We start from the raw sequence: 16,250 nt of genomic DNA, 5'->3' as shown, positions 1-16,250 counted from the left end.
TGCCCTCGTCCGTTGGATACTGTAGTTTGTTTAAAACAACTCTGTATGTGTTCAGGGAGGTGAAAAGAATAGGCATACATTATAAATGTTTTTTGGAGGATTTAGTGTATTTTAAACAGTAGCAGCTAGAGGATTCACTCCAACTCGATATTTTGATGTTTACAGACTTACTTTCAGTTCCATTCCTACTTCGGAATTATCTATACTCCACAGTGTTATCTTTTGATCTCTTGTTTTGTAGTGGAACATAATTAGCTCGGCCATGTGCCAATGCTAATTGTAGGATGCACTTATTGTTAAAGTCTGTTTAGCCGGCTCAATGCAGACCCTGGGTGTAGTGATTTAGATTAATCCACGTTAACCCACGGTACATCACAACTCTGCGCCGTCGCTCATGCATACTAATTTGTAATGCAATCTTTAATCTTGTGGGAGTAAGGCTTGCTATCTCGGGAGGACCTGGCAGATATCATCCTTCCAGGCTTGTGCCACAGTAATGGTGAGGGCACAATGAACTGTGGCTCGATGACAGATTTGCTCATGATGGCCTGTTTCTACTACACTGAACTCCAACCTCCACCCCGGGCCTTTCCCATGCAACCTTAAGTCATCTTAAGCCCTCGCAATACATTCTAGTCTAGTGATTAAAAACGTAATATTTGTGTAAAATATGGTTTAATTTGCTTTGTGATTAATTCTCTAATCAGCTGGGTTGCTGAACATTGTGTGATTAAGACTGAAGAAAACAACACCACACTCTCCAACTCGTAATTTCTACATCCGCTTATCAAAATGCAACAACAGAATTAAGTGCTCAGCCCCCGCATGGTGTCTGGCAACTAATCTGCTTTTAGTTTATCTCAGAAATACCAGGAACTTGATTTCAATTCCAAATGGGCATATGCAGAAATGTCCAAAATCCGTGAAAGTTCTATGGTTGTAGTGTTTGCTTATTTTATATCAAATTGCACAACGTCTCATTTCATCTCGGCCTCTGCACCTTAAGCCACACCGCTCGGCCTACCCCTTCATTTTGCACATGGCTGTGAAGGCTTAGTGTTGTCCTATTTCTCTATGTGACGTAGTGGTAGTGGCCATCTCGCCCTTCAAACAGCCCTTCAACAGTATATTCAGGACCCCCATGAAAATCGAAGGCGTCAACGGAAAGTCCTGAATGCTTTACGAATGTATAACATGAATTAACATGAGTAAAATGCTCTTAAATCTAGCAAAATAACCATGATAAAACATTTTTAATTCACCAGAATATCTTCTAATCCAGTAGCAAAGGTGAAATCAGAAGAAGCAAGTAGGCAGTTTCACTGGGTAGCGAGTAACATTTCCACTGCAGGGCAGAAGTTCCTATGGACAAGACTAATGTTACATTGACTGTATTGATCAATAGATCCATCTGTCCCGTCTGTCATGCAGTATTCACATGTGTCACTATGGTTGATAACTGCTATTTTTTGTCACTGTAATAATGTTGGTTGGCTGCTGATAACGTAGCGAGTGGTGACCCAATTCCTAGGGGAAGATTGAGCCCCCCCCTTGTCACTCCGTTTGGAAGGGGGACACTCTCAGCTAAGGGCCCTTCATATCCAGGGGCAGGGCCAAGGGAGAGGAACTGGGACAGGGCCTTAGTCCTCCGAAGGATGTGGCCCCCGAATTTAGACACAGCTAAGAACTAGCACATGGAATCCATATGTCTTAACAACACTCTATATTAGCTAACTACTTGCCTGAATACTTGGGTGAGTGACTCTTCCTTGAGTCATTTTGACCCCGTTAAATGTGCAGCTGTTATTACATTACACTCGAATGTACATTCTTGGTTTAAACCCAGAGTCATAATTAACATTTGAATCAATGTTGACTCAAACAATGTCATATAATCTAAAGCCCCCTTTCCAACTGGCAACTAGCATTAGACTTCGTAGGAAGAATATGTATTTAATCGTATATGAAGTGTTCAGCATTTCACTCCTGTTGGTGCTCCCTAAAACTAAATCACACGAACAAACAGGGCTTCCAACAGTGCCGGTTTAAATGGCAATCTAAGTGATAAACCTGAGGAGCTCCCCCCCCTCCCCCAAGCGAGATGAATCTACCACGAGGCAGCCTTAGACCCACCCATCCTCCAGATATCTCTCCTCTCCTCTCTGCATTCTGGCCATCCTTTCCAGGTCTTAGATCTGATATCAGCCTGGATTGCCTCCTGTCAGTCTCTGGGAAACAGAGTCAGCAAAGGACTGTTCTGACTGGGAAAGATTGCTTTGACGCGTCTGCTCCGGGGCTTGAGACGGACCGCAGCTCAATCCTCACCAGATGTGTTTTTATTTGTTTTTTGTCGTTTCGGCAAGGCAGTAAAATAATTGTCCACTTTGACCAGCACATCTAGATTCATGCAAATACAACTCGGCCTTTATTACGCATGTTTACACATCTTTTTAACATCTGCACATTGAACACTTTCCCCCCCCCTAAGCAATCAAAGCAGATTTATGCCTGTATGCCAATTTCTGCCATCATTATGAACCTTGCTGTAAACTGAATATCTGTGTTCACATGCAGGGGGTATAAAATAATGATCAAAGCAGGGTAATGAAACGCTGTGGATAGGGAAGCAAGATTGGATTTTTTTTTTTTGTCTTCGTTGCAGCCAAACTTGAATGTAAGGTAATTGCATGACATAATGAAGCAAGTGTGCATCTTCATCATCTTCTAAAAAGAGGGCTGTGTGTTTGCCTCCACATGTTGGGCTCTACATCCCTGCACATCCCACCCTTCCTTCTGTGGACTCGAAGGCCTCTGGGAAAATCTCTACAGCTGGATTCCTACAGAAGTCGACTGCAGTCTTAACAGAGCACAGCCAAACATGTAATTAGAAGACTGCTTAGCTGTGCTGATTAATGTCTTCCATTTGCTATGTGCACGTGTATATGTACGAATATGGATCGAGCTGTCAGCGACCATCAGTCTCCGTTTAAATCCTATCCTCTGATAGCGTATGCTCATTTCCAGTTGCCATAATCTGTTTCTTATGTTTGCTAACTGCTTTAAGCTGCTTACAAGATGGTGTTTACACAGCTATATATGGTATATAAGGAATTAGCCGTTGCTGAGTCTTCGGCAGGTCTGACTTTTCTCTCCACCCCCTGGCTACATGGTTGTCAACCACTAACTGTTGCTCCTCATAGAGGAAGTAAAGGTCTGGTGGCTTTCTCATTTGCCTCAGGGGCTGTGGCACCACAGCAGTCGCTGCATTGTAAGAGAGACATGAGAAATCCAAGGGCCGACGGGGGAGTCGATGTGAGCCGGGCCCCGGTTTCGGTTCACCCGTGTCTTCAACCGAACGGCTCTTCTGTCAGTCTGCACAGTGAAGTGAGGAGTCAGCTCAGGAGGATGAGGTAAAGCAGATTGACATACAGACACATGATTCACTCAAAAACACACACACACACACACACACACACACACACACACACACACACACACACACGAGCCACTGCACTCTACTTGACCCATATTTTGGACATGACAGCGAGGAGAAAGGAGGTTGTAGGCATAGCCCCCAGCCTGTTTCACTTGATCAAACCTCTGGCTGGAAACAACAGCATCATGACAGAGCCACCACGGCTCAGTCTACCAGGGATTTTCGGACTCGCGCCCATAGAGGAGGGAACCTAACGACAACAACGCTTTGTGAAATATCACTTTCTCGTTTCACTCATGGTGCTAATGGATAATTTCACCGAGCGAGTTTGTTTGACGACCCCTCTGACTGCACTGCTTGATGACATTTAAGATTATTGTTTGGGGACATTCTTCTCCACTAACAGATGTTTACTGGAACATTCTACACGGATGGACATGGACAAGCTCTGTTTTCTGATAACCACTGTGACAATCTCCTGCTGCCTTTGTGATTGTCTTGCCTCAGAAGTAAAACGAATAATGGATAACTGTCAGCCTGAGGACGAGAAAAGACATTTGGACAAATAATACGTTTGTATCTAAATTTACAACTTTCCGACGAACACATATTCAACAAATCACAAATAAATATCAGAGTAAAAGCCAATTAACACTTTACTTCACATTTTACTGAAAGTTTGTTAGACTGAAACTCAATTGGTTCTATCAGTATATAGTGTTATGACTCTATGTATTGAGGATAAGTTGTGCAACAGCAGTACTCAAGGTTCAGCAGCTGAAGCCTGCTGTCCGTACACTGTCTTTACTTTGTGCATCTCTTCTGAAACCTTACGGACGAACCAGAGCAGTAACACAGGAAATCGTGGATCGTAAATTGCCAACAGTTTGGCTATGACGACCATAAGACACAACAAGGTCAGAACCTTTTATGGAGAGACCTTAAAGAGTTGGTGTGGAAGTACAGGCGTCTATGTGACGTTGCTTCGACTCTACAAAGGGAGAAACGGCTGCTTTTGGTTATTTTTTAAGGTCGTAAACAAGCAAAAGTTAAACACAGAACCAATAAACCAAACCAAGAAGATGAAACATCAGGGAGTAAAACCGGAGCTAAACAGGAACAAACAGCAATGCAAACTGAACGGATGCAATTTGGAAAGACATATGATGAACTTTGTTTTCATCTGTCCTTGTGTATGGCACCAGTCAAAACACTCCACATTACACGCTGTCAGTCAGTGTACTTCATGCACCATAACACAAAGCTGACGGTTAAGCGTCCTCATGTTTTCTGTCTCTGATTAAAAGAAACCCAAAGGCGAGAAAGACACTGGCTCTGTGAGATTTCCTCAGAGGCTCAGGTCCAAGAGACAACTCAGGTACTGCTCCGTTTGCTTTGTGCACTTTTTCCAGGGTGATGTCTTATTCACAAGAGCCTCTCGGGCTGCTGGACATGCATAGCATGTCTTGCACTTTTTCCAAAGAACAAAGGCAGGTATGGTTATGGTAATCGTTCAGCCTGTTGAGGAAAAACAAGTTCAGACAGTCTGCGAACTAATCCTGTTTGACATACACTGAGGTGCTTTCTCTCTGTCTTTCTTTCAGGTGGATTTAATTACTCCATTGTATACAGAGCAGCAAATCCTTCCTGGAGTCGCTGGTATTGAAATTGTTTTTGGTTGGTGTCAGACGCACAACACTGCAGACATGTGTCACAAAGATTAAAGAACCTTTTCTAAAATATGTCAGGATCAGCAAGTAACCCAGAGCCATCATCGGAGTCCGTGACACGTCTGTCGAGCGTAGCGCACACTTATTGAAAGCAAACATTTCTCATCCGAAGAGGAGAGACACCGCATGTGACACATTATTCCAGGAAACGATGTGGGCGTCTTGAGGGAACACGCAGACAAGTGGATTGGAGTCTCAGTGGTCAGGCACCAAGGTGAATACATTTCCAGACTCCGATTGTGTCTAACACGATAAAAGAGATGTCACCTGTCCTGTTATGGATGTTTAGAAACCCCCCGCTCTCAAAGTATGGCCGTGGGTAACTAACGGTGAGCGTTACAAAGTACAAAAGTACAAAATCACGTTAAAATGACGTCTTTTCAACATCAGCCCAGATGTCCAAGTTGTGTGTCCTCCGAAGAGCCATAACACAATGTCACACTTCTTCTTTTTGATCGCGGTGTCACCAAATCTTCCCCCAATGTCAATGTGACTTCCAGTCTGAAGTGATTACGACTTAGGTATTAGCAGGCTTCCCTTGAAATGACCATTTCAACCGTTTGACCGAGCAAAGACTGAGAGTGAATTTTACAGCCTCGTAACAACTTGAAGCCTCTTTTAATGGTTAACAGCAGCTATGTCGTGTTAAGTGTCATTTATTTTGTTCATGGCAGAAACAAACATTAAGTGTGTCGTCTCTCGACAGGGGCAGGAGCGAGGGCAAGTCAAAAAGTGGTGCCGAGAAAACATCAGTCTTTTATCATTGTAAATTCAATTGAATGCTTTACAGCCTGTTTTTAAATCACTTTAATGGAGAAATGGAGACACTATGAAGTGTCTAGATTCACATATGAACTGCAGAATTAAATATTTATAAAAGCCCTAATGATTAACGCATAGAGATCTTTAACCCGACCAGGATAGGACCTGATCAGTTTAAGCTGAGCCTGATTTGAACCCATGCATCCTGATGTTAGTCTGGTTTGGGCCTAAAATATGAATTTTAATCATCAAATCTTACTTTTTGTAGATATAATTGGTATACAATATGATGATTATCAGCCTAGACATATAACTTCACAGCGATCTGTCCTTTCAGGGGAAGACAAATGTCTGCCAGGACATTGATTGAATCAAGAAAGGGGCGAGAGTTAATTAAAGGCTCAGATTCTAATAGACTTGCATCGTTTGTGATAAATTAGTAGAAGTACACACAGATTTCCACTTTGGCCACATTTATTTTCCTATTCATTACAGACCCCAAATGAAATTACAGCATTGAGCACATTTGAACAAGAAGCTTCTCTCGCTCTTCTCCCATACACTAACCTAAATGAAGCTCAGGGCCCGTTAATCTGGTTTAACAGTAAGTTTAATGATGTCAGTTTAAATGTCCCAAAATGAGGCTCACTCAGAGTATCTCCTCTTCTGTTCTAAGAATCCACGAATCAGTGATTTCCTCCTGCTCCAGAGACAGATCAGTGAAATAATAAGTGAGGAGCTTGAATGTGCAAACTTTGACATCTAAATAAAGATTACTCACCAGGAGTTCTCCTTGTTTGCAATTATTTGGGGAAAAACAAATCCTTGAAAGAGAGAGAGTCAAAGTTGCATCCTTTCAAAACCAGCCTGTCTATGACACTGCGCACCAACACGATTCAAAATATCAGCAGCAACACATTTCAGAGCTTAAGCTGTTGTGTTGTACTCTAAAAGAAAACTTGGCTCAGCTATTGTCATTGACAGCTCTTGTTTCTTTTTAGCACACTATGATATCATTAGAGTTGAATTCTGCACCTCACTTGTCAAGGACAACTACTCATCTCCCTAATGTGAGGAGAAACGTGTCTGCCAGTGATGCAGGGAGGTCAGGGTGACAGGGATTTGTGGAAGTACATGATCTGGAGTGTTTTACCCTTGAATAAGCTTAACACTGTGTCAGAGAGACCTGCAGCCCACTAACGACAAACAGAACACTTACATCACAAAATGTCAGAGGATGGAGACCTACAGTGTTCGGCCAACGGAACAAAGCTTAGTTTAGAAACCTGAAGCCCCTCTAAGATCTCCTGCTGGTAGAACATGGAAAACGACACACAAGTAAACCTTTAATTGCACAGCTTTTCAATATTTCAAAATGGTGAGTGATCCTATGTTTGTTTGTGGCCACAATATTCAAATTGGGAGTGAATTCAAATTTCTTTCAAATGGTTGAAATCTTATTCCCGAGCAGAGCTGCACAAAGCACATTGATTTCTCTCTCTCTCTCTCTCTCTCGCTCTCGCTCACACTGATACACAAACACATCGACAGACACATCTGTAAACTGGGAACAGAATTGACTCCCATGTGTTTGTGCATATAGAGCAGGGGCAGTGATATCCGATCTCAAGTGGTCACATGAGACGCGTTCGAATGCCAGGCGTGAACAGCTGAACCTAGCGCCGCTCCACACGTAACCAGATCCCTGAGGACGGACGTTACTGTAATATCAGGTCTGATCAGGACATTACAGGAGGTCTGAAACCAGGCAGTATAGTTCCTAGTTCATTCAGTGTGTAGAGGAATTACACAGGTTCCTATTACTGCCACCGTGTTATCCAATGAACACAGATGTAATCCCACCTCAACGACCCCCCTGACCCCTGACCCCCTTTACCACCGAATCGCCAAACTCTGCTTCGCTGACCACAGAGGTTTCTTTAGTCAGTGAACTGTTACTATACAGACATTGGAAATACTAATCAATGAGAGCAAGGCCTGAAATCCTCAAATTAAATGTTTTCTTGGAGAATTAGTGTCTAAATTATCTGCAAATGACTAATGATAAGTAAAAACAATCATTTAGAACTGAGTCAGACTGAGAACAGGGTATGATAGTGTGTTAAATCTGTTCTAAATCATTCATCAGATTAAGTTCAATTTGACACAATCTCATTTTTTTTAAGCTCAAGCATGTAATATGTTAATTTCAATTCTCCATTATCTCTTATTTCCTGAATCTAACTTCCAATATCTCCCCTCACGTACTGAACTGTAGCTCACACAGCTACAATCAAACTGGCAGATTAAATCTAATGGGCTCAGGTGTTCCTTTCACTTCACGAGTTACTGGGTGTAATAGCATCCACCACTGTCGGCTTCAGCCTGCGCGGGTTGGCTGGTAAGTTGCATGGTCACCCTAAACGCTTTGGTTAATACGATTTTGATTCCATTATGAACCAGATCTTCAGTTTGACTACACAACTCTGTCTCTTTTCCATCAAGCATTTATTATGAGGTGTTATTTTTCATCTTTTTTGTTTGTGGATGGAACTTCACCTTCTCCCTGAGAGTGAAGTGTAATCATTATGGACTGTTTGGCTGGACACAACGACAGGACGGAGGGTTTTATAATGGCCGCCCACTTCATGCTCCTAATTGCAGAGAGCGTAACGACCTACAGTGTCGGACCTCTGAGCCAAAGTGCTGCTCCAGTCAATAAGTGGCCATTTTAATCTGGCAGGACCAGAGAAGAAGAGTGAAGGGATCCACTCTATTGCATTACCCCACCACTGTGTCACACACTGTGTTACTGACTCACACTGTGTGCTGTTTTCATGCACAGAATGAAACCCCCTTTGAATCGCGTTTTAGTGTTTGCAGGAGGATCTGTGGTTTTAAAATCCACCTGAGCACCATAGTTCCACACTGCCTCCACCTCAGCTACATGTCTGGGATCTATTTTTTGGTCAGAAATTGATTTGACAATAGAATGTGGTGAAATTTCTTTTTATATTCCAACTGAAATTCTGACGGTAAGGTTTGTCGGTACCCTTGCTTCAAAACAAGAATGCTCTCGGTTTGAATGGAGGGTCAGCCGGGGTCTTTCTATGTGGAGGTTGCACGCTCGCCCTGTGGTTAGCATGGTTTTAACTGGACTTGCATTTTGCAGGTTTGTGGCCATGAGGCGTTCATTTAACTCAATGGTTCTTTTTCACCCCTGGCATCACTTTTTAGCGTCTGAAGCCAGGAAGCATAAAAATAAATCTGATCTGATTTGGTCCTGAAAGGTTTTGGTGGTTCCCTCCATGACCATCGGACACTGATGCATTCTAAGGCTCGTCCAGCTTAGCATTAGCTGGCCACATATCTGAAGAGATAAACTTCTACTCTGAGCTGACGTGCATCAGTTACACTTCATGATGTATTTGTCATCCGGCAGCTCAGGAGACATTTCACCCACACATGGTTTAGTGAGGGAAAAGGAAGACACATTTTTCTAACCCGGGTTGAAACTATTTCTAAAACGACACTGATTATAGCTTTTAAACTCCTGAGATTCTCCCTAATAGAAAATATAATCAAAAAAATCCCAGGCGTGTTTCAGGAGACATATTCCCTCAGCACCAAATCACCATCTTTATCCGGGGGCGTCAGGGTCCCAGTGAAAATTACAGTGCTAAGATGTGGCAGAGGAGATTGTAATGCACATTTCATACGGGGAAAACCGGGCGAAAGGTCACGTGTGGTTTGATTGAAATGGGCTGAGAACCATCAGTCACATCTCTCAGCTGCGGGTGTCAGCCGAACACGGAAGGTGCTGCTGGCTGACTGCTGGAGACCATCAGTAAGCTGTCACCTCCACCACATATCCAAACCCAGATTTAATGTCAACCGACGCAACGGGCCCGTCTGTGTCAGACTCCGCTCTCTTGTCGGGGATTTTAGATTAGACCGTGTGACCAAGTGCAGCTCGCCAACTCCCTTTTTTTATTAAAAGTTGCTCATGGCAGGAGGCGTGTTTGGCTCAGTTCGAGTTTTGCTGTGACTTTTTCTCCGGCTGCCAAAACACAAAATCAAACTAGTTGTAGATAAACCTAATCTTGACATTCCTCTGTGAACCAGAAGAATAAATAATGACTTGTTTCGAAGTTCTCATCGAAACAAGCTACAATTAAATCCCCAACATGTCCTCACGGGAGCTCGGAGCCTATCAGCGCAGAAGCCTAAACTCTTTTGTTTATCTTCTGAAGATTGTCCTCCGCATCCCTAGACTTCATATTTCATTGTTAAGTACAGCGCTACTGTTCGCGGTGGCACCGGCTGCGGAGAGCAAACCTTCTGCTCGACTCCTGTCTCCCGCCTGGCTCTCGTTTTTTCGTCATTAGCTCACGTAAGCATCCCATCTGTCCTCCTTTCACGCTTCCTTTTGTCGTCAGCGCTCCTCGCTGCTCCAGTCTGTGCTTCAGCCTAACGTGTGGGGATGTCCTGTGTTTTCAGAGAGGATGAGAGAACCCCTGAAATGTCCGTGACACTCGAACTCAAGGTTAAACAGTTATTTTTTTCTGCACAGTTTACCTTTTGGAAGAGATTAAACAAGAGAAACCCTGCATGTGCGCTCCAGCCTCATCTTTATTTATCTTACTTTCTGTTTCATTTCAATTTAAACACATGTATAACTCCACTAGCTTCATCCTGAGTGAAAACCGATTCCCATGTGGAACTGGCATTTTCTCTCCCAAGTTTTTCTGTGCACATTATTTGGGGCGAAACACATCTCCTGCTCCTTGTGGGTTGCTAAACGTTTAAAGTGAAGACACAGGATAATTGCAGTCCTCTTCCCTCCACTGTTTACTAGCCTCCAGATATTACTTTACTGTTGCTGATACTTCTACACCAGTTGGGACCGCCATCAGAATTTCATTAAAACCTGCCACAGAAAGATTGTGTCCTCGTCCAACGACGAAGCTTTTGAAGTTTGGATTCGTGTTTACTTATTCTGAGAATTACTGCAATCAATGCAGGTCCCTGCTGTTTAAAAGGCGTTTCTCACTACAAGTCATTTTTAACATTCTCAACCTTTCTCTTAAAGAAAGCTTGAGTCACCGCAGATTTAAGTTTGTGATGCTACATTTCAAACCGAGCTCCGAGTACTTGATCTGCAGCTTTAGGGGCATTTTCACACCTGAATGTCTGAATTAAGGATCATGTGTTTGTTTCATTGTGAACATTCTGGATTCAGATTATAATTTAGGGAGCAGACCTTTGTATAAGTAGATCCTGCTGTCATCACCTACGTAAACTGAATCTGCCAATACTTGACTTTGATTAGGTTTGTAGACGGGCATGGTTTGGCGGCTGTCAATTAAAATATTGTATTTGCAAGTTTTTCAAAATAAAGTGCAGTTTGTTCTATTTAATGGCGGAAATTAATCAACCACTTCCCTTTGTCAATTCCCCTGCCCTATAACTTCATAATACCAAAAAAAGCATTCGAAAAGCACTTTCTTCCTACAGCTTGAATGATTTGGTTCTGAGATGTAGTGACTTCTCTCAGAGCTTGTTCTGGAACGTACGTCATCTCATTCAATAAGCGCTTCTATATAAACACTTTCCGAGCTGTCAGCTAACAAGCTCTCGGAGGCTAGAGGGTCAATGAGTTCACACAGTTTACTCTACAGATAATTGCACCATTGACTCTTGTAACTGCCTAGAAACCATTCTTCATCACGTTATGGTCTGTGGAGCCAAATGAAAGTGGACGATGCAACGCAGCTAACAAGCTAACAAGATGATGCTACATTTTTTAGCTCTCTATTCAATCAGAGCTCATTGTCAAGACCGTTAGCAATTGGGCAATAGTTGGAATTGGAAATAAAAAAAATATATGGATTAACTTCAATGCCACATTCACATCAGATCATATAGACTCCACTGATTTGACTGATCTGATTTAGCTGTTTTAAACCCTTTAGATACTTTGGAAAAGTAATTCTAGGCAGTTGTTTATCTTTAGTACAACGTAGGTTTGAACTGCAGCCATCCTTTGCACATCTGTCTTCATTTGAGGAAGAAAGTTCTGTTGCTTTATGTTTCCCGTTAAGAGTTGCAACCTTTTGGCCACCAGGTCTTAAATGAGAAGATTGTTGAGAAAAAAACAAAGAGTTCACTATGTTCAAGGAGAGTCGTCCTCAGAGACCTCATTTGTTATGAAATGTTATCACCCATGGCTCCTCACACTGACCAGACCCACTCCCAAACTGTCTGCCCCTCTCGCCCTTCACACTCGCTGACTTGCAATTAAAAATAACTGTGCAGTCACTGGAAAAGGCTCAAACTGGGAGCTAAATTCAGGTTATGATGTACCACTGGTATAAAGCAGCTGATGTGGGGTATGAATAAATCACTTTGTAAGGCTCATTATGTTTTACCTACTTTCATTAAAAAAAAACATGTTTTACATCAAGTTTAAATCTGAAATTGCAAACAAGGGATTTTAAATTTATAATTTTTTTACAATAGAATCCACTAACTTTAATCCGAAACATAAATCTTGAATTGATTTTTGGGGGGGCACTGTTATTGTGTTAAATTTACACAGCAGATAAACATATTTATACAATTTGTGTGTCCACTGTGAATTCACTGTTTGAGAGTTTTAGGTTTATGTTATATTAATAACATCCAGCGACTTTTAGAGGTAAAAACTCTATTTGAGTTTCTTAGGTTTTGAAGCTCTGCTTGTGAGAATGATGTCCTTAAAGTTACAGTTCACCCGAAAAAGAAACCTCACTCATTATCCACTCACCACTATGCCATCAGAGGGGTGGGTGAAGTGTCTGAGTCCACAAAACACTGTTGGAGTTTAAGGGGTAAACAGCGTTGCAGCTAAATCCCCCAAAATATAAGTATATGGCGACTGATTCTTCAAACGTAAACAAACACAGCATGCCGCCATTCTGATCCTGTGTTGTCATTAAGTTCCTGTAAACCCAGAGATTCACATTTGACTCGAAACAGCATCATTTACACCATGTTTTTAGGGCTAAATGTCCTGCTCCGAGTTTCAACCACCCCTCCATCGGCACAGGGGGAAGTAGATAATGAGTGAATATTCCTTTTTGAGTGAACTATCCCTTTAAGACAACGTTGTTCCAGGATTAGACCAATCTTTCACGAATCTGAAGTGATGTTGACCATCTCATGTCCGTAGCATTAAATAAAAAGCTGTAAGGGACTGAGTGAACACTCAGACGTTTGGTCAAATCTCGATATTTATTCGATATAAATCATCGAAGCAAACTCCCAAAAATTCTGAGCTGGAAATGCTCACGTGTCAAACTATCCAGGCCTTTCACACAACAAACATTACTGGACCTTTTTTTTTTTCAGAATAAAGTGCAGGTGTTACTTAGGTCTTAAGGTCTGTTGGCAACAGTCCACAGGATTATTGGCTGCGCTCGCCAACTGGCTCTGTGGTGAATGGATTCGGTTTGGAGCTGATAAGACACTGAATTGAAGCAGATGCTTTTTATAGCTTAGTACAGCAGTTAGAACCACTATGTTGTTGCCCTCAACTGACTGTCAGTGATTAGCTATCAAACGCTAATTGACTATTTAGTTTTGTATTTTTCCGTCATGAAAGAAAACTTAAAAAAAAAAAACCTGCTGAGAAACAAGCGGCAGAATAGGTTCAGGCAAACAGACAGATTCAGGGCTTCCTTTCAAGCCGACATTCACGTCTAACAGACCTGCAGCGTTGCAACAGTACAAGACATGACACACACACACAAGCACACACCCATACACACACACACACACACACACACGCACACACAATCCACAAAGCTCTCTTAACACCCTCGCAGACTATGATATGAACTTTCTTATTTATTACAGCCCTCCTTCTGGTTCCTCGTGACAATCATCCAGTGTGAAACCTATCGCATCGATTCAGTTTGTCGACTACTTCAGATGACAATCTTTTTTTTCACACTTTCCACTGCTCCCCCCATCCCTCCTCCTCAAACTCATCTCCTCATTCCTATGTGAACCATTTCTCTCCATCTCCCAGCCCAGTCCTCCACTTTACTAATCTCCCCGCCACCTCCAGCTAAATGAATCACCCTCGCATTTCTCTTTGTCCCAGTTTGCTCCATTCCCATTTCCATCCCCCACCACTCCATCTCTCCCCCCTTCTCCTCACCACACACCCATATCAGATTCTGCCTGTCTTTTACACCTGCCCTCCTCCCTCTCTCATTCCCCCGTACATGGCAGGAAAGGAGGCTGGTAGGAGGGCATGTAATTTCCTCAGAGGGTGGTGCTGTCAGTCGACTTGCTCTCCAGGCTAAGAGCTGCTCCCATTTGCCCCTGGGTTCACAGAGTCACGGCTCTGTTCCACTCCAGGATTATGCAGATCCTAATTCCCTGCCGCTCACACCTGAGGTTGGCAGGGCATGAAATAAGGAAAGTATTCACTGCAAATAAAAGTTTTGGCCACCAGTGGAGGAGAGAGGACAGCAGCAAGGGTATGTGGGATTAGGGAGGACATAGGAGAAAGGGGAGCTGGGTTGTAGATGGTCTCGTTGTGGGTGTGAGGGAGGGGAGAGTGACATGAGGTGTGTGTGTGTGTGTGTATGGGGTAAAAACCATTAGAGGAAGACAGGAGGAGCAGAGGGAGGTGCTTTTGTTTCCTCTGTCCCTGAGACACACTGGAAACACACTGACTGGAGCCAAATCTACTCCAATTGAATCAGCACCCTTTATTTCTTGCTCTGACTGGATAAATAATCCCAAAGGTTTAGCGTCCATGCAATCTGTCAGGTACGAGTGTCAGTGAGCAGCGAATGGGTTGTTTCCCCATTAAGCTAATTGAAAAACGGTTAGTCGTCACATTAATATCCCATCATTCACTGGAGTCTTCGATTTGCCATTTAAAGCCACCAACGCAACCCTGAAAATCAAGGAGTTCCACAGGTAGTTCGCAACCAGGACAATTTTAATAAGGCAATAATGTGTGATGTTTCTTGCCATATTTATTTTTTGGCTTGTTACTCATTTGCATTTGACACCAGATTACAAACTGTAGAAATCGTGATTTGCAGAGTTGGTGTCCAGAGATCAGAGTCCTGTGCGTAAATCTGTGCGTAAAAATGAACTGGGTTGTCTCGTGTGAGACCGCGCGCACCTCGTTCCGAACGCAACCCTTTATAAACGGACATGTGTCGTTGTCCCTCATTTGATTATATCCTATCCGATATATTTTTGTTAATTATTTGGCTGAAACCTCAATTGTTTCCTTCGCGCCAACATAAGGACATTTTCCAAACGATGCGTAATAAGTTAAAAGAAAAAGAAAAGTCAACGATGTGGTGTGAGCAGTCAGTTGTGGATGAAAAGTTCATGCAAAGCAGTTGCACGAGAAGAGAAGAAACAACTCGCACCAAGAAACAAGGCAATCTCACAGGCAGGCGCGCCTCCTCACCTGATAAAGCCTCCTTGGAAAAAGCAGAAAGACAAGACATACAGGATCCGAACGACCTGTGGGAGCATCCTCTGGCTCAAACAGAAACCTCTCCTCAGTCCCGTTGAATAAACTTGCGGAAAGATAATTTCGGCAATCAGCAAATCCACTGAGCGGCTCGCGAGTGTGTGTTGGAGGAGGAAGGCATCGTCTCTCTCTCTCTCTCTCTCTCTCTCTCTCTCTCTCTCTCTCTCTCTCTCCCTCTTGCTCAGTGATCCAGGCTCGTCTTTAGGGAAACTTCTCCCCCTCCCACCAAGTCCAGAGGGCTGCGGGCTCCGTGCTGTGGGCAGCTGGACTCCGCTGCGCACTCACTCTCTCTCTCTCACTGGGTCGCGTTGCTCAGGAGGGTCGGGTTGCATGACATAGTGTTGGTGTTGCCCCTTTTTTTTTTTTTTGAGTGAGGTTTCTCCTGATTCTTTTGCCTTGCGCGATATAAAAACAAATTATAAAAGGGGGTGAAGATTTAAAGGAACAGCGGCTTTAGTTTTTTGCTTCCTCGTGTTAATTAGCCTTAATTGTTTTGTAGTGGCTGCAGACGATGAGCTGAATTACACTGTCGAACACAAGCTGCTTGATGACCAGTAACACTGATGAGAAATCCCAGTCAGGATAAGTTGGAGGAGGTGTCTGACTGAAGTGTGTTGGAGTACAGACTATGTAGAGCTTGTAATGGATTCACACACTATATAGTCCACGTGTAGTGAGTTAGAGTGAACTATCTAGTCCTCAATGACATCAGCCATGTGGGTACTTTGCCCTTATGTCATGTCCCCGCCCATTTTTGGGGGAAATGATT

The 16,250-nt window shown here is 43.1% G+C and overlaps 1 protein-coding gene across 2 annotated transcripts in view; it reads right to left on the bottom strand.

Annotated features, from left to right (window-relative positions):
- The window catches only part of glra4a (glycine receptor, alpha 4a), a 40,226-nt gene extending 24,643 nt beyond the window's left edge, over window positions 1-15,583 (bottom strand). For both annotated transcript variants that reach the window (XM_053429041.1, XM_053429042.1), the window contains exon 1: window positions 15,416-15,583. In XM_053429041.1, the coding sequence (XP_053285016.1) occupies window positions 15,416-15,483 (68 nt within the window). In that variant the 5' untranslated portion in view covers window positions 15,484-15,583. The remainder of the gene's footprint in view (window positions 1-15,415) is intronic.
- Between the last annotated feature and the right edge of the window lie 667 nt (window positions 15,584-16,250).

The sequence above is a fragment of the Pleuronectes platessa genome, chromosome 8 (assembly GCF_947347685.1).
Source record: "Pleuronectes platessa chromosome 8, fPlePla1.1, whole genome shotgun sequence".
NCBI classification, from domain to species: Eukaryota; Metazoa; Chordata; class Actinopteri; order Pleuronectiformes; family Pleuronectidae; genus Pleuronectes; species Pleuronectes platessa.
Note: the sequence above shows the minus strand (reverse complement) of the source record. Positions and strands in the feature narration are given on the sequence as shown.